Here is an 18,837-nt window from a genome sequence, read left to right as displayed (position 1 = left end):
ATGAAAAAGCTTCTGCACAGCAAGGAAATCCTATCCAAAAAATGAAAGGCAATCGACTGAACGGGAGAAAATATTTGCAAATCATATATCTGATAAAGGGCTAACATCCAAAATATATAAATAATTCATACAACTCAATAGCAAAAGAAACAGATTAAAAAATGTGCAAAAGATCTGGAAAAATCTAAATAGACATTTTTCTAAAGACATACAGATGGCCAACAGGTACATGAAAAGATGTTCTGCATCATTAACCATCAAGGAAATGCAAATCAAAACCACAATGAAATATCACCTCACATCTGTTAGAATAGCTGTTATCAAAAAGACTAGAAATAATAAATAACTAGAAATAACAAGTGGTGGTGAGGATGAGGAGAAAAGGGAATCCTTGTTCACTGTTGGTGAGAATGGAAATTGGTGCAGTCACTATGGAAAACAGTATAAAGTTTCCTCGCAAAATTAAAAATAGAACTACCATATGATCCAAAAATTCCACTTCTGAAAGGAAAATGAAAACACTAATTTAAAAAGATATGTGCACCTCCTTGCTCATTGCAGCATTATTTACAACAGCCAACATATGGAAACAACCTAAGTGTCCATTGATGGATGAATGGATAAAGAAATTGTGGTGTATATAGAATGGAATATCACTCAGCCATAAAAAAGAATGAAATTTTGTCGTTTGCAAAACATGGATGGACCTTGAGGGCATGATGCTAAGTGGAATAAGCAGAGAGAGAAATACAAATACTGTATGATCTCTCTTACATGTCGGATCTAAAAACAAAACCAAAACTAAGCTCATAAATACAGAGAACAGGTTGGTGGGTGCCAGAGGTAGGGGGTGAGTGGTGGGAGAAATGGGGGGACTGTTTTTGGTTTTGTTTTTTACTTTAAATTAATTGGATTTTTAAAAAACAGAAATTCTTAATAATACTATCAACTACCTCGAGCTAATTGACATTTTAGAACATTATACCCGACAACTACAGAATACATGTTCTTTCAAATACACATATTACACTCACTGAAACAGACCATATATTTGGGCCATAAAACAAGTCTCGACCTATTTCAAGAGATTAGAATCCTACAGACTATGTCCTCTGACCACCATGGAATTAAATTAGAAATGCATGCTGAACATGTCAACTTTTTCTGATTTACTCAAGACTCATTATTCTAAATATTAACTATTTACCAGATCCATCACAACCTAATCAAGGTTCTAATGAATATCCTAATCAGGATATTCCCCCATGCTAATTAGCTTCAAATTTTTGTATTTGGAGACCACATATCAGCTTTTGGTAGTTTTTCTATCTCTGTCCCTGACCATCAGTTTCCTTTTATCTCAAGAAACAGTACTTTGAACTCATTTCCATGTGTAAAACAGAAATAAACATAAGATATGTTTTCCTAGTGATTTGTGGGGATTAAAACTAAGTAATTTATTGAATTAGCATCTGTCACTCAGTTGCTCGACAAATATTAGATAATATTTCTCTCTCTCTCTCTCTCTCTCTCTCTCTGACACACATACACACACACACACAAGTCAAATTTATCTCCAGACCAGACCTCTCTTCTAAGAGGCAAATGGTACCTGACACCTCTGCTTGGAAATCTCATAGGTATTGTGGTAGACTGATTGCAAAAATATCCCAATTCTTTATCCCTCCCTGTGACCATGCCCTTTACAGTGTGACATGGAGTCTACCTAGGGGGACTAAAACCAGGAAGTTCCTGGGCAAACCAGGATGATCAGTCTCCCAAGTCTACTTCCCTGTTGAATCTGGATTGGCTTTGTGATCTCCTTTGGCCAATAGAATACAGAGGAAGTAACAGTGTGCAAATTCCAAGCTTAGCTCTCAAGAGGCATCATGCGTTTTTCCTCTTTATCTTCCACTGTAAACAAGCAAGCACAGATCAACCTGCTAGATGATGAGAGACACGTGGCCCAGTCACCTTTATCACCCCAGCTGCCAGCCAACCAACTGACAGCCATGTGAGTGAGGCCATTCCAGACAAGCTAGCTTCCAACTGACCACTCAGCCCACTACCAACATATGAACAAGCTTATGCAAGATCATCTGAGCTTGGCCCTGATCAAGCTGACTCAGAGACTTAAGAACAATAATAAGTGCTTGCTATTTAAAGTTACTGAGTTTAGGAGTAGTTTCGGACACGGTAATAGCTAACTGATAGAGATACCTCAAACTTACTATGTTTAAAACTAAACTCATAGCGTTCTCCCCAATTTGGGCCTTCTCCCATATCCTCTGTCTTGATCAATTGAATCACCATCCACTGGGTTCTTCATGTCAAAGACCTAGGGGCCAGCCTTGATGTCTCCCTCTTCCGTGTCCCCACCAAATTGTATTAATTCTACTTCCTAAATATTTCTGGAATTCACTCGCTTCTCCACATTTTCCCTCCCTCTACCCAGTTTAAGCCACCATTACATGGCACCTAAACTATAGCAAAAGCCACTTAATTCGTCTCGCTGTGTCCATTCTTGTCTCTTCCACAGCCCATTCTCCAGACAACAAAGTGTTCTTTTCAAAAAGAAAGAAGACAAAAAAATTATATGAAATACCATGTTAACAAGATGAAAAGACAAGCTACAGGGTGGGAGAAGAGACTTGCAAACAACACATCCAACAAAGACTGGAATATATATAGAACTCTCAAAACTCAATAGTAAAAATTCAAATGATCCAATTAGAATATGGGAAAGAGACAGGAAGAGACATTTCACCAAAAAAGACATACATATGGCAGATAAGCACATGAAACATCATTAGCCATGAGGAAAATTAAAATTAAAATCACAATGAGATACCAGCACACACCCATCAGGATGGCTAAAATAAAAAATAGCGGCAGCACCAAATGATGGTGAGGATGCAGGGAAACTGGATTCATAGCTTGCTGGTGAGAACATGATATGGTACAGTCACTTGGGCACACAGTCTGGCAGTACATTAGTTTGCTGGGCTGCCATAGCGTCAATAACCACAGACTCAGTGGCTTAAACAACAGAAATTTATTTTCTTACAATTTCAGAGTCTAGGAGTCTGAGATCCTAAACTTACAACATGGTGCACAATGTTTCAGGTGTTTTCAGTTTAAGGTGTACAATGTGTCGATTTGCTACACTTCCATATTGCAAAATGATTACCATCATAGCATTACTTAACATCTCCATCACAGAGTTGGTTTCTTCTGAGGCCTCTTCCTTTGCCTTATAGAGGGCCATCTTCTCCCTGTGTCCTCACATGGTCCCTCTCTGTGTGTCTGTGTCCTAATTTCCTCTTTTTATAAGGACACAGTCATATTGGAGTAAGGCCCACCACGATAACCTCATTTTTTTTTTTTTTTAAGATTTTATTTTTTTCCTTTTTTTCCCCAAAGCCCCCCGGTACATAGTCGTATATTCTTCGTTGTGGGTCCTTCTAGTTGTGGCATGTGGGATGCTGCCTCAGCGTGGTTTGATGAGCAGTGCCATGTCCGTGCCCAGGATTCAAACCAATGAAACACTGGGCTGCCTGCAGCGGAGCGCGCGAACTTAACCACTCGGCCACGGGGTCAGCCCCACGATAACCTCATTTTAACTTAATTGCCTCTTTAAGTACTCTATCTCCAAATACATTCACATTTTGTGCTAGGTACTAGGGGCTAGGACTTCAACATAAGAATTTGGGAGGGGGGTAGAATTCAGCCCATAACAGACACCTACTTAAAAAACTAAACATGTAATTACTATCTGGCCCATCAATTGCGCTCCTGAGCATATATCCCAGAGAAACAAAGACTTGTGTTAACACAAGAACATAGCCACAATTGTTCATAGCACCTTCACTCATAATAACCAAAATCTGAAAACAACCCAGGTACCCTTCAGCAAGTGAATGGTTAAACAAACTGTGGCAAAAACATACTGCAGAATATCACTCAGCTATAAAAAAAAATTAAAAAAAAAACTATTGATACAAACAACAATCTGGATGAGTCTCCAGAGAATTATGCTGAGCGAGAAAAGCCAATCCTCATGGTTTCGTATCATATGATTCATTTATATAACATTATTGAAATGATAATATTCTAAGAATGGAGAACAGATTAGTGGCTGCCCAGGGTCAAGGAGGAGCTGAGGACAGAAGATAAGAGGCCGTGACTTTAAAACGGCCACATGAGGAATCCTTGTGGTGATAGAAATGTTCTGTATCTTGATTGCACCAAGGTCAATCTCTTGGTTGTGATTTATACTATAACTTTGTAAGATATTACCATTGGGGGAAACTGAATAAAGAGTACAAAAGATGTCTCATCACTTCTTACAACTGCATGTGAATTCTATAACTATCTCAAAATAAGTTTAATTTTTTTTTTAATGTTTTAAACCTTTAGATTTTTTCATTGTTCTTAGGCCAAAAACGTATTAGGCCCTATGTGATCTAGCTCCTGCCCACCTTTCTAGACCCGCCTTGCATGCTCTGCTCGCTCACTGTGTTCCAGCCCACCTGGCCTTCTTCCAGATCTTCAAATGTCCCTTTCACGCTCAGAGCTCTGCACATGCTGTTCCTTCTTCCTATAATGCTCTTCTCTCAGCTCTTCACCCAGCTAACTCTTATTTATCCTTCAAGTCTCTTCTATGTTACTTTTTTCATTCAGTCACTCACTAAGTGATGGGGATACAGCATACAAGATACACATGGTCCTTACTAGCAGCGTGTTTATACGGTATTTGGCCATCTGGGTCCAGGTTACTTTTGATGTCTATTTCCCTTTTGTTACCATGAGACTTTAGTAAAACCTTGTTTAAACATCTCAGGATTCCCCCAGCTGTTCTTTGGATTATGATCACTGAGAAGGCCAGATGGTCAGGTTATCAAAATTGTAATGGAAAAAAAGTTGTGATGGAACCTTCCACTGAGCTCAACTGGGGCAGGTAATGACATGGCGAGAAATGCCAAGGTGAAGCTATAGGGTTCAAGAGTCGGGGCTGTGAAGTCTAGCTGCTGCTTCCTCCACAAGACGGCTTTCAGTGGAGAGTCTGAGGATTTGGTTATTTATGTTACAATGAAGTTTTGCTTTTTCTTGTTTAAAAAAACAATTTGCACTTTTCTTATACTAATATGTACAACGTGTTGGCTCTATTATGAATTGGGTTGATATAGATGAAGACCCTAAATGACCACTGGGTGTCATCGAAGCCTTAGACAAGGCAGCAGTAGGCATCCTCCCTAGCAGTCCACCTTCTCTGGAGCATGGAGAGAAATCACGTTCAGTTCTAAAGGGAACCAGAGCATATGATCAATCTAGAATGTACCTATATGGTAACACGGCCAAGGAGAACACAGCCAAGGCCTGGAAAATAAGTAAAAATAATGTCTTGAAATAGTACAAAATGACATTTCAAAGTCCTTTCAGTTAAATTTGTATACTTTCCTCAGTGGAAAGCCATTGGGCCCCTTTAGTGGGAAGTTTCCTGTTTTGTTTTGTTTTTCTAGCTTTTTTCATGATCAGTACTTCTTGCCTTTGTACTGCCCATCCCGTTAGCTTAGGTACAGTGGATCCAAAAAGACTGTAGCAGGAAGTGGGCTTGTCACCTCATGAGAACTCCTAGTAAGCATGTGCCCAAGGCAAGTGTGACACTGACATGAAGGGGAGGGCCCCACAAGGCAGGGTGACAAAACCTCTGCAACCTATCACCTTTAAAAGAAAACACACAGGATTTGGGCTTAGACCTGCCAAAACTTCACTAATGATCATTTTAAAACTTATACTCCTAATGATAACAACCAGCTATGCTAACCTATTTCTATTCATGGACTGAAGGCAGCTAGGAAAATAATGGTTTGAGTTCTATGCTCTGCTCCCAATTCAGTTTCTGGTTTTCACAGATTGAAGATGTTCAGGATTTTTTCTGTAATTTGCTGACAAAGTCATCACACCCTGATTCCAAGGTCATATTAGTTATAGTAGCTAAGCTGCTATCTATCTATCCACACATATATATACACGTATATGTGTGTGTATATATATATGTATACTTATTATATGTACATGTATATGTGTGTGTATATACATATATTCCAGCCATCCAATGTGATGATGAAAGGCCATGATAGAATTTGCTGGAGCTCAAAAGTTAAGTGCTCTATTAGGTGACTCCAAAGAGAATTTATTTTTTTTTAAAAAATCCAAAAGTCAGTAGCTTAAAATACGAGAAGTTCATTTCTTGGTCAGGTAAGCTTCCAAGGCAAGTGTGGGATTCCCCTGGGTGATTCCCCTAGGGCCACGTCATCTGCATCGGTGAAGCTGGTTCCAGCCAGTGGAAGAAGAGAAAGAGTGGGGAAGAATCTCAACTCTGTCTTAAACATCCCATCCCAGGAGTGGCACATGTGACCTCCACTCGTGTTCCAGTCACTGCCTAGAAGTGAATCACATGATTACACCTAACTGCAGGCGAGGCTGGGAAATGGTACCTAGCTGTGTTCCCCAGAAGATCAGATTTGAGATGATGACACTTGATCTATTCCACAATTATCCATCACTAGTCCAAATGGTGAAGTTTATTCTGAGTAAACACTAAATTGAGGCACAGAGAAGTTAAATAATTTTCCCAAGGTCACACAGCTAGCAAATGACCAAGTTAGGATTTCAGACCAGAGCCTATGCTTTTAACCACTCCAATATATTTCTTAATACTGTTTGATTCTCTAACAACCATTAGGTACTACTTCGTAAATTTTTAACAATATTTCCTTTGATTATAAAAAGATGCAAGGAACTGGGCATAGCTACCCAGAATGACAGTCGGTTCCCTGTGAATAACTTGCAGGGTCCCTCCCCACCTCTTCTCCATTTCCAGAGAGGTGAGCAGAAGCAGCCCGGGTATGGCGCACAGGGAGAAGCCTTGAGGCCTGACACAGTGGGATTCTGCGGAGCCGGAGCCGACTGAAAGAGGGTAGCGCAATCGCAGGGGTGAGGAGCAGCGTCAGAGCCTCTCCTAGGTTCCGCGGCAGGCAGCCCGGCGCTCCCCGCATTCCCGGCGCCTGTCCTCTCCCCGGCGCTCCTGGACCAGCCGCGGCCCCCTTGAAGGCCCACGCCCAAATCCCCCGCCCGCTCTGGTCCCCGGGAGCAGGGCTGCGTCTGCCCTCAGCTCCGCGGCCTGGAGAAGGCTCTTTGGCGCTCAAGGAGAAAGTGGGGCCACAAGCTCGCCTCGGCCTCTTAAAACCTGCGGAGCGTTGGCTAGAGAACGCCGAGTTGTCGAGATAAACCTGGCAGGAGACAAGAAAACACGTAATGATGAGTTTCCAGGCAATAATCCCAGGAGGGAGGTATTGTTATTATTAACCGCATTCTACAGATGCAAACAATGAAGCACAGAAACATTAGGTCCTTTTCCCAAGGCCACACAGGAACAGTAGCGGTTCAACCCAGCAAAGTCTGGCTCCAGAGTCCATGTCAGCACATCCTCTTTGCATCCATCCAACGTGGCGTGATAAGTAAGGGGAGAGGGTGGAAAGAAAGGATTCTGTGTACCCAGAAGGGTCCTGAGAGTTTCAAACGGTTGGTTCCTTCCAACTTCTCCAGGTTTGTTGCGGGGCGCCGGCGGGGAGGGCGATGCGCCCGCGCTCACCGACTTTAACCACTGAACAGACAATAAAGTGAAATGGGCCTGACTAGGGTCTAAGGCCTAGAAGGCAGAAGTCTGAAAGTTCCAGAAGCATTACTGTAACTGACAACCCAGAGCTCTGAGCCTCGAGGGGTGAACGGCGAGTCTCCAGCCTGGATACATGTCTGCCGCTCTTACGGGTGGTGTTGCCCTTCAACCTGGCAGCCAGGAGCCAACGAGTGCTGGACACGCAGAGGACTGGCGGTTCCAGGACCAAGGCCACGCTGCCCCCCAGCTCCCGCGGCCCGGAGTGCAGGGGCCAGGAACGTCAGAGATTGTTCTCTTTCAGGTTTGAGAACAAAACTTGAGAGCCATTTGTTTGCACATCTCTTATCACGCAACGTGGGTGCTGCTAAAAGTGCAAACATCCCAACGGTCTGAGTGTTTGTCCTGGGGCGGAGCGGGCATGAGGTGGGGTGGGGTGGGGTGGGGTGGGGTGGGGATCGTACCTTATTCCATCAACGTTCGTGGCTCCGCGACCCGGACGCCGAAATCCCGCAGCTTTTAGCCATCGAAGGAGAAGGCGTTTCTCTCGAACCTGATGCTTGCCCGCCCGCGCGCTGAGGATCCGGGCCTGTGAGCTCGGACTCGACAGTGAGGCCACCAGCTCGACCCCGCAGAGCCTGGGGACCCTTCGTCCCATGCTGGGCGCCCCAGCAGGACAGGAACCCTAGCTTTTGCTCCTTTGGCTTTCACCAGTGACTGTGCAACGAAGTGAAATGGGTCTGCTTGGATCAGGAAGACCTGGAAAGCAGACGGCGAAATTGGGTCTGAAAGTTCAAGAAGCACGCTGAACTGACAACACAGCGCCACGACCCTCCCTCGGAAGGGTCAAGGCTGTGAACGTCGAGTATCCCCTTATTTTCCTTCAGGCCTTTGGGTTTACTCACACTCCAGCAGATAGCAAACGTCACCCTTGGCGGAGACTCAGCATGGACATAGCACTCGCCCAGAGCTCGGTTTCTGGCGCAGGGCCGGGGCACCCGCCCCCGGCCCGCCCTCCGGAGAGCCCTCGAGTCGGTGCCCATTTCCCCGGGGTCGATCGGGATCCCTCCCGCGCAGGGCCCGCGCGCATGCTAGTCTCCCGGAGGAACCTCGCCGTCCAGTGGGCTCCTGGGGCCAGAGCGGAGCGCTCGACCTCGGAATTGTCAACGCCTCTTCCCGCCTGTCCCACTGCGCTCGCGGCACCCAGCCCGGGAGAGGCGGATGTGGTGCGGCTCTCTCCCTGATCCCCGGGCCAGAAACTCAGCCCCGAGTGGCAGCAGCCTTGCCTCAGAGGCCCAGACTTGAGTTCGAGTCCTGACTCTGCTGTGTGACCTTAAAGCAAGTGATTCGGTCTCTCTAAGCCTTGATTTCCTCACTGCGGATCATTCTGTACCCACCACGTAAGACAGTTCTCAGGGTCAGTGGGATAATGAAGGTAAAGATCTTGGCAGACCTCCTGGTGCTCAGTAAACGCTCAATAAATAAATGCTAGCCATTACTATTAGTTATCGCAACATAGTTGCTTTTTCCCCTAGAGGGTAAGCTACTGAAGGACAGGAACCCCCAGCACCTGGCAGGTGCCTGGCGCGGTAGGCGGAGGGTGTGGCTGACTGAGACCTTCAAGCTCACGGGACGTGAGGGAGGGAGAGGTAGAGCGAGGGACCCATGCAGATGCGGAAATCCGAGATAGTCTCTGAGCTGAAGGCATAAGGAGAGGTGAGGGTACAGCTAGGGGGCTGCTAGGGCAGCAAGGGCAGAGGACCCGACGGCCATCCACGTCTCAGGACCCTAGGCCCCACTCGCGGCCCCCCCCCCGAAGAGTTTTCTCGAGGTCCCCACCCCCATCCCCAAGGTGTGTTTCCATTATGTCCTCTCGATGAGTCTGTACAAGAAAACAAATATATGGGATCCAAGTATGCAGTCCCCGGAGTCAGAGATCCCATCTGCCTAAGGGCCAAAGGGGCTGGGAGGAGCTGACTGCACCCCGAGTCCCTCCAGGCCGTGTTAGAGGCGAGCGGGGGGGAGGGGGGAAACCAGGTTGAGGACGCCAGCAATGCGAAAGGACTGGGTGAGAGGTGTCCCCAAGAAGATGCAATGGCCAACGAAGGGATGAGAGCACGGCCAGTCATGTCCTAGAAAGGTAGAGATAGGAGGCTCCCGGAAACCAAACCCTCATCTTTGAGTTCTAGAACGAACCCCAAAGAGATTCGAAAGCAGAGATTCCTAGAACTACTAGGAAAACGCGAAAAGAATGCCTTTCGGGCCAACGGCCTGGAAACCCGTGTCCCCTCGACAAGAGAATGCAGTGTGGGGACACGGGTCAGTACAGCAGCAGCAGGCGCGACCCCCGAGTGGGGTAGGCAAGTGAGAATGGGCCGGTCCCTCTGCGCGCGAAGAGCACGCCGGCGCCCACCCCAGCTCCCTGCCGGCAGGGGGCGTCCTCTCCCCCAGCGCATCGGCTGTCTGTGTCACGGAGGACGCCCAATGGTCCAGCAGAGCCAATGCACTGGGCCGGAGGAAGCTCTGGTATCCTGACCCCGGCCGGCGGTGGGGCAGGGGGCTGAAAGCAAGGTGCACCAAACCCGTTCTCCAGGGCCGCTAGCCGTCTGCTGGAGACTCCGAGCTGCTCAGCCAAGGCTTGCAGTAAACACCCTGAGATTTGCGCTATGGCCGCAGAGAAAGGAGGGGTACCTAACTCAAAAGAGTCGTTTCTGCCCTCGAGTCTCAGCGTTCATCTGTACGATGGGAACCAAGATTCCGCCCTTGCGTGGCGAGGGTTGCTGCGAGGCTCCTGCGGGAGGAGACGGTGAGACTCCGTGACCAGATAAAGTGCCGCGGCGACGACCTGGCGGGCACGGGATCCAAAGCGGGAAAGTCTTACCGATGAGATTGGAACATACAAGGCCAGGGCAGAGACACTGAGCTCCCCTCCTTCCCTCATCGTTCTCTAGATCCCTGCGGAGTAAGTGAATGCCGAGGCGGAGAGAGAAAAACGAAAGCAGAAAAGAGGAAGGAGGGGGCCCTGAGGCGGAGGAGGAAATTTGGCCGCAAGGAGGCACCTCGATTCCCCCAAACTCAGTGTGAGCCGCCCCCCACCCCCGTCAGATCACTATGGAGAGGGGCATCAGCCTGCTCTGAACTGTGGACAAGAGTGTCAGTGCTCTACGGTACTACCTCCCTGACTTTAGACGAAAGTGAGGAAATCATTTGGATATTGTCATGTGATGATCAGATAATTTGAGCAAACCCAGATTTGTGTCCGGATTATCAGATTTAATATCTCTAATATAGCAAGTTTTCATTTGATTCTCCAAAGACAGCTGTAAATTCTCTCTCTCCCCCTTGCTCATTGCCTCTGGTCTTTTCTCCCACGTACACACACACAGTTCCTTGTTTTCCAGTTAAAGGGAACTTCCTTCCAGGAAGATGCTATTTTCCAGATCTCAGCTGACCTGGACTTTAGGCTATTAACGGAGATTCCCATTGACAGTAAAATACAACAAACTTGCCACCGTGAAAAAGTCCAGAGAGTATGCTTGTGGTGGGAACAAAGGAGCAGAGAGAAGGCAAGACTGGTTCTTTTATATTCCCTTTTCAGGGGAAAAAAGCTTCTATACTAGGCCAAAACAGCTACCACTGTGGTGACCCAAAAATTTGGAATTTGGCGTCAAGACACCAAAAGGCAATCTTGATAAATATCAAGAAGTTAATTTTATAACTAGGGCCCACAAAGCAGCTGGCTGAGCGCGGCGACGAGGCAGTGCAGCCAAGTGGTGTGAGCCCCACAGCTCACCCTTCTCCATCTAGGGGCCTTCCTTAACCGGGAAAAAAAAAAAACGGCTGGGAACTAAATCCAGGCGGATTTGAAGGCGGATTACTGTCTTCATTATTCCGCAGAGGGTGAGCTGTGTGGATACTGGAGTTTTAATTACACGCTTGCTTTTTCTGGGGAAGAAGACCAAAGATCATATTTTTGAAAGTATCAACTTGTTTTCCATTAGGCAGTTGTTGTAACAAGTTCTTTCAGCGACATGTTATGTCTTTAGGAAGGGGTGCTTCAGATGGCGCGCACTAGCACAATTTTGTGGCTTTTAATTACTATTTTGTTCTTTTGGGGGGTTTCAGAGGCTGGCGCCTCGGCGTGATTAGACCGTCTCCTGGGGCCCGCCGCAACCACGCACACCTCCAGCAGATGGCGCCACAAGGCAGCACAGCCGCAGGAACAGGAGACTTGGAGTCCAGGAAAGGCGAGTGTCCCACAACTTTGGGCCACGATTCCCAACTACCAGGAAACGGGGATATAGAGGAAGTCGCCACTTCCGATTTAAAAGAAGAAGAAGAAATTGCAATGAGAGGGAGGAACGCGGTCCTAAACTGAAAAAACTAAAATAGGGCTAAGTGCACGAGATAAAACTTTTTCTATTTGTTTCTAGAAGTTTACCAAGACTTGTAGTATCGAGATAACTCTCTCACCTAAGTATTATCTCACTTCTTTTTTGTAAAAACATAGAATTTAGAGTTAGAACGAACACTGAAAGACATCTGGTTAGTCTGGTCCAGCTTTCCAATCTGGGAGGAAATCCCCGGGATCGCTTTTCTGGTGTCAATTAGCCATGAAATATACATCATTACTCGGTGTCTCGGCGTGTCAGGAAAGTACAAGGGGAAAGGGTTTCAAATCTATCATTAGCAATAATACCTTTGAATTTATATAGCTTTTCTCTCACGCAACAAGGAAAAATCGTTTAAATATTATCCAATTAATTGTCCTAATATCCCTGCGGGTTGGTTAGGAAGCAGGTATTATTATACGTGGTTTATGGATAATTTAAATCAATTGACTAAGTCAAGTGCGGAGTGGCTGACAAGAGTAAGTGCCAGACACTTCGAGGAAAAGCGGAGCTAGCGCTGGCCCGGCTCTCAGCACCGCTTTTGATTAATGTTTGAAAGCTGACCTCGGGCACGGAGGTACGAGTCATTGGAATTGGTTGGCACTTGTACACAGAACGGGATGGGAGACCCCATTTCTTCTTCCTCTAAACGAAATGCCAGTCTCTGTTTTCACGCCTTCTGTCCTCCTGCCGCCGGCCACCCTGACTCCCCACCGCTCCCCCCTTCTTCCTCTCTCCTCCCCCGCCCCCCCAGCCTCTCGCTTCGCTGCTCACACTCAGCAGCGGCCTGTCTGCGCTCGCGACCACAGCAGCCGCAGCGCCCGCCCGGTGACACCCGCCTCCCGCCCGGCGTTCCCGGGCGCCCTTAGCCTCGCGCCCCGGCGCTTCGGATTGGCTGTTGCTAGGTGACGTCGCCTGCGCTCACGTGACAAGTGTTAAATGCCCACCCTGCAGGAGCCCGCCCCGCAGACAATCGTAAAGCCGCTCCAGGCTGCTGCTCACCTGCTCCCGCCTCCCGGAGCGCCGGCCCGGCCCTGCCACCCCTGCCCCCTCCACTGCCCGCCCCCCGCCCGAGCCTGCGCTGGGCAACGAGCCGACCCGGCCAAGAGGCGGAGAGAGGATGCGGCCGGCGGCAGCTGTCCCGAGCAGTGCACGGTGATCGCCTCCCCCGGAGGAGGAGTTGCGTAGACCGTTGCCACATTTCTTGTTTTCCTCCTCACCCCCCCCCCCCCACCCCCCCCGTAATTACATTGACTGCTGGAGGGGACAGGGAGAGACGGAGGAGGCGCCTCGCTTCCCCCCTCGCGCCCGCCACCCTTGCTCTTTCCCGTCCCGGGCCAGGATGACTGGAGTCTTTGACAGTCTGGTGGCTGATATGCACTCGACCCAGATCACGGCCTCCAGCACGTACCACCAGCACCAGCAGCCTCCGAGCGGCGGCGGCGCTGGCCCCGGCAGCAGCAACGGCAGCGGCCTCCACAAGCCCCAGGAGTCGCCCACCCTTCCGGTGTCCACAGCTACCGACAGCAGCTACTACACCAACCAGCAGCACCCGGCGGGCGGCGGCGGCGGTGGGGGCTCGCCCTACGCGCACATGGGTTCCTACCAGTACCACGCCAGTGGCCTCAACAACGTCCCTTATTCCGCCAAGAGCGGCTACGACCTGGGCTACACCGCCGCCTACACCTCCTACGCGCCCTACGGGACCAGTTCGTCCCCAGCCAACAACGAACCCGGTATGCATAACGCTGGCGTCGAGGGTGCCAAGTGGGTCTAGTTACTGGGATGGGTGGGATACAAATGTTTGGATCCCTGGCCTTTCACACTGCCTGCTCCCCGCCCGCCCGCGCCCTTTAACTCAACCTCCAATCTGCTGAGGGTCACCGGGTACGTCCCTCAGTGCTCAGCTGGTGGGACCGGGTGGCCCCGGCGTCCGAATGGGCGCGCGGTGCATGCCTCATGGTAAACCTCATTTCCTTGCCACCTGCTTCTTCTTTCTTTCCAGTATGCGCCTTTCTTCCCCTTTCCTGGAGGGTCCAGTTCCCAGGTTCGGCGGTGGCGCGGGTCTGCGGGTTGCAAAGTTGCGCCTGAGCTCGGCACAGCGTCTCCAGGAACCCGCGTCCAGGCTCAGGCCAAGTCCCACGCCGGGCACTCCCGGCGGTCGGGAACCCTTGGGCTCCGCTGGTTACGCGGTTCTCACGATTGCGTTTCGTTGCAGAGAAAGAGGACCTCGAGCCAGAAATTCGGATAGTGAACGGGAAGCCAAAGAAAGTCCGGAAACCCCGCACCATCTACTCCAGCTTCCAGCTGGCGGCTCTTCAGCGGCGTTTCCAAAAGACTCAGTACCTGGCGCTGCCCGAGCGAGCCGAGCTGGCGGCGTCTCTGGGCCTCACCCAGACTCAGGTGAGGGCTCGCGGCCTGGGATGGCAGGGAAGCAGGCGGGTTCAGGACAATGGTTTCAGAAGTATTTTTAAAGTAATTGTAAGGATTTCGAGGCCAGCGTCTTGGGCGGCCTGACCTTCCTCGCCCGAAGCTGAAACCTCCCACAGGGGCGCGGCGTGTAAGAAAAGGGAAGGATCGGGGTGGGCAGAAATCTTGTACTATGTTGTCTATCCGCGCTTGCGCGCGCGCGCGCTCTACTGATTAAGCGGGTAAAATAATTGGCCCTCCTGACCCCAGTTGTCACCATCATCACAGTGCGCACACAAGAGCCGTCCCGGGCTTTTCGAGATTACCTCCCAATGGAGTAGGAGCCATCAGAGCCTGTGAGGCCGCGGCACGTGATCCGTTGCCTGCCCAGGGTGCTCAGTGCCCACCTCTGTCTCTCTGCGCTTCCTCCCCTCCCCTGCCCCATGCCAAGGTTCCTCCACTAATGCTCGGGTCCCTTTTCCACAAAGGTCAAGATCTGGTTCCAGAATCGCCGATCCAAGTTCAAGAAGATGTGGAAAAGCGGGGAGATACCCTCGGAGCAGCACCCTGGTGCCAGCGCCTCGCCGCCTTGCGCTTCGCCGCCTGTCTCGGCGCCGGCCTCCTGGGACTTCGGCGCGCCGCAGCGGATGGGGGGTGGCGGCGGCCCCGGCAGCGGCGGCAGCGGCGCCGGCAGCTCCGGCTCCAGCCCGAGCAGCGCGGCCTCGGCTTTCCTGGGCAATTACCCTTGGTACCACCAGGCCTCGGGCTCCGCCTCGCACCTGCAGGCCGCGGCGCCGCTGCTGCACCCGACGCAGACCCCGCAGCCGCACCACCACCACCACCACCACCACCACGGCGGCGGGGGCGCCCCGGTGAGCGCGGGGACGATTTTCTAACCACAGGGAGACTGCGCCAGAGACTGAGAGAGCAGAGACCGGTTATCCTCAGTGCTCGCCCCCGGAGCTGGAGGGTCTCTCCAACTGGCCCGTTGACGCCTCCCACCCCTCCCAGAGGTTGCTGCGGGGGGGATGGCCTGCCCCTGGCCCTGCTCCCTCGCGCGGCCACCCAGCGGCCGGGAACTGGAAGGCGTCTGCTCGCCCCCCGGGCTCCTCTCGAAGGAATCCGGCAGCGGCGTAGGGAAGGCCGCCGGCCACGGTCGCCTTTCCGACCTGAGCCCCGCCTCAGACTTGCCTCCCCCCGCCCGCCCCGCCCTGCGAGGCCGTCCGGCGCCTTCCCCGCCGCGGGCCGCGAGCTGAGTCCGGGAGAGGGACGCCTCCCCCTCCCGCGAGGCTTCCCGGGCGCTCTGAGGCTCCTTTCTCCTCGCGCGCCCCCAGGCTGGCTCCAGTCCGCTGGGGTTATTGACCTCCAGGGGTCCTGCCTGCCCGCCCTCCCCAACACGCCCCCTTGACCTGGGCGGCCCGCCGCTTTTTTTCTGCCCTGCCGTTTCCAGCCCTTGGAGCCCCCACCCCTCCCCAGCCTTAGCTCTCCCGCAGAAACTCTCCCTTAGCTCTTGCCTCATCCATCACCCGTGGAGTTTTTTTATTTTTATTTTTTTAAAAGTTTAGGTGCCTTTGCGGATGACCTCATTTTGATGTTGGAAAAAAATGATTTTTTAATATGTGGACACTGCAAAAAATGTGTTTAAATTATCTTTTTTAAAACCTATTCAGGATTATTAGCCTGGACTTCGACATAGAGTTTGTAAATAAAGGTGTCTGCAGATTTTCCCACTGATTTATTTGTATTAAAATACTCATCTTTTCAGACTTTTTTGTAAATCCCCACTTGTGAAAACTGCGGTTTGGCAGCGACCTCAGCAACCCCTCTGTTTTATTTTTCCCTTTGAAAAATTTTCTCAAACTATAGCTACTGATTTGGATTTGTTTTATCTTATCCTAAACTCTTTGTTCTTGAAATGAAAGGTATTTTGGGGTTATTTATTATGAAAACAACATGCTCTTAATGTTGATTTTACAATATGAAGAGTTATTTAAATAAATTATTGTTTTCACTGGATGTGTGCGCTTTCTCCTTGGTGTCACGACCTAGAAGCTCGCGCCGCTGCCCAGGCGGGCAACCTGGTCAGCCGAGAGTGACATTCACATCTTTCAGGGGCTGCGGGTGCGGCGAGGCGCAGAGAGGCGAGGACAGGCTCACTCGGCGCTGGGCCCCGCGGAGTGTTCACGCGTTGCCCCCACCCGAGGCACCGCGCGGGGGTCGCCGGCTCACCACGTGGTGAGTCACTCAGCGCCGGGCGGCTCCGGCCTCGGCCCGCCCGCCCGGTCCCTCCGGCACCGCCCCGCGCCTGGGCGGTCTCTGCCGCCCCCGCGCCCGTGGTCCTGGCCAGGCACTGCAAACGAGCCGCCGCGGGGGACCTGCCGTCTGAGCCTGAACGCTGCCGCGGCCCGGGTCAGATCCCTTCATTGGACCCTCCCCTCTGTTTGCCCCTCGGCCCTTCTGGGGCTGCCTGAGCCCAGAGCTCAGTGAGTCACCCAGGCCCTCGGGAGACTGGGTTGGCTGCTCTGGAATGCTGGGCGACCCCGGCGCACAGAGCTAAGCTAGCACACATACAATCAGACACTTGACTCTCACAGTCGCATCTATGCTATTACACACGCACTCATACACACACAGTCACACATTCATACTGAATCACACACACATAACACACAAATTCATGCACACACGCTGATATAGAAACTGCCATACACACACATGCACACTCACAGGGAGACTAATGCACATTGCTGCAGGAGTGGCATCCTTCCACCTCACACTCTGGGAGGGCAGGGGGGATGGGAGGTGCACACATCATTCAGCTCAGCTTTCCACCTTGGGTCTCAGCAAACTAGCTTCCAGCTTTGCAAGTGACCTCACTTTATGACATTCCCTGCAAAGGCCAGGTGTAGGTGGGTAATGCAGGCCTGAACTGAAAGTCCCTTTCCTTGAAAGCATTGGGGCTTACAGTTGGAAGCTTCCTGGCTTCAACTACTGACTCTGTGACTTTGGGCTACCTCCTTAACCTTCCCGTGCTGCAGTTTGCAGGTCTATAAGAAAGGAGAAATAATAAGGGCTATCTCCGAGTTGTTGTGAGCCTTTACTGAGACAATAGTGTAACACAGTGCTTGGCAAATGGTAAGCACACGATAGATTTTTGCTATTAGTAGTATATTGTTTTATCCCAATACCCCCAAACAGGGATCCTTTACTTTTGCCAGAGATTATGAGGCCCACAGTGACCCAGAGGCCTTCCCACTTCACCTGGTGTGGAAGAGCAGCACTCTAGGGCAGGGGGAGCTCTCACAGCTTCCTACAGGGGAGCCTGAACCTCAGCCATCCCCTCTGAAGGGCCCCACCTCTGCTAAACAGGAGGTTGGGGGCAAGCCAGAGAGCCCTGCTTGCGGGATCCAGGCCTCCTTTCATCTAGGATGGTTATTCAGGCCATCCTTGTGTGTCTTCAACTCGCCTCTGCCAAAAAACAGACCTGAGATGGGGGTGAACTTCTAGGCTCAGTGACATGGTCCTAAGAGACTGGCCAGATTGTTTTGGGGCCTGCATCTAGTCTGGTTTACAACAGAGTGTGGTCCAGGGAGTTGGAGCTCTGGGGAAGGCAGGAAGACTACACAATCCAGTGTCCGTTTGCATTTCCTGCATTGGTTTCCCAGGCTAGGGAGGCCTGGCCTGAAATCTGTTGACCCCGCGATTCTGGCTTCCCTAAGCAGCCGCCGCCTAGCAGACCCGCATTCCTGTCCCCCTTCCCCCCAGCTCCAAATTCCATGGTTTTCTTTGAGTGCCAGTAGCTGGTGCCAGCCTTCCTCCTGCGGTTGACTGTGCCCTCCCCTCCTTTGCGCGCACTCCCCTCCCCCTCCTGAAACCCACGAGGAGAGACGGGGCAGTAAATTGGCTGGTGTCGAGGATCTGCAGCAGACAAGATGATTAAGAGGCCTACGCCGGAGCGCCCGGGGCAGGGAATGTCAGCCCAAGTTGGAATCACGCAACAGGCCTTGGCATGAGCGAGCCTGGGAGCCGGGAGGGCGGGCGGTCCCAGCACCGGGGTGGGCCAAGGCTCCACAGACTCGCCGGAGTCACCGAACCTGGCACCCGGCGGCGGCGGGGTCGGGCAACGCCAAGGCGCGCCTTTCCCCGGGAAGCCGGCGAAGCCGAGGGCAGGAGGGTGCAGGGGCCAGAGGAAGGGGGCGTTTCCGCAGACAAGGAGAAGGGCAAAGAGAAGGGAGAGCGAGGATGCGCCCGGGTCCCAGAAGTGAGGGGGCGGGGACGGGGAGGGCTGAGCCAGGGGAGAAACAAAGCCGGGGCTGGGGGAGGCGGGGGCCGGCTCCAGCCCCGCCGGGGGCGACGCAC

At 51.2% G+C, this 18,837-nt stretch overlaps 1 protein-coding gene across 1 annotated transcript; it reads left to right on the top strand.

Moving 5' to 3' along the window:
* The first annotated feature begins 13,411 nt into the window (after window positions 1-13,411).
* DLX2 (distal-less homeobox 2) lies at window positions 13,412-15,374 on the top strand. Its single transcript, XM_046657727.1, has 3 exons — window positions 13,412-13,805; window positions 14,288-14,472; window positions 14,967-15,374. Exons 1-3 carry the CDS (start codon window positions 13,412-13,414, stop codon window positions 15,372-15,374), a joined length of 987 nt encoding a protein of 328 aa, XP_046513683.1.
* The last annotated feature ends 3,463 nt before the right edge of the window (window positions 15,375-18,837 follow it).

Source organism: Equus quagga, chromosome 4, assembly GCF_021613505.1.
Source record: "Equus quagga isolate Etosha38 chromosome 4, UCLA_HA_Equagga_1.0, whole genome shotgun sequence".
Classification (NCBI taxonomy): domain Eukaryota; kingdom Metazoa; phylum Chordata; class Mammalia; order Perissodactyla; family Equidae; genus Equus; species Equus quagga.
This window is presented reverse-complemented; position numbering and strand designations above follow the sequence as displayed.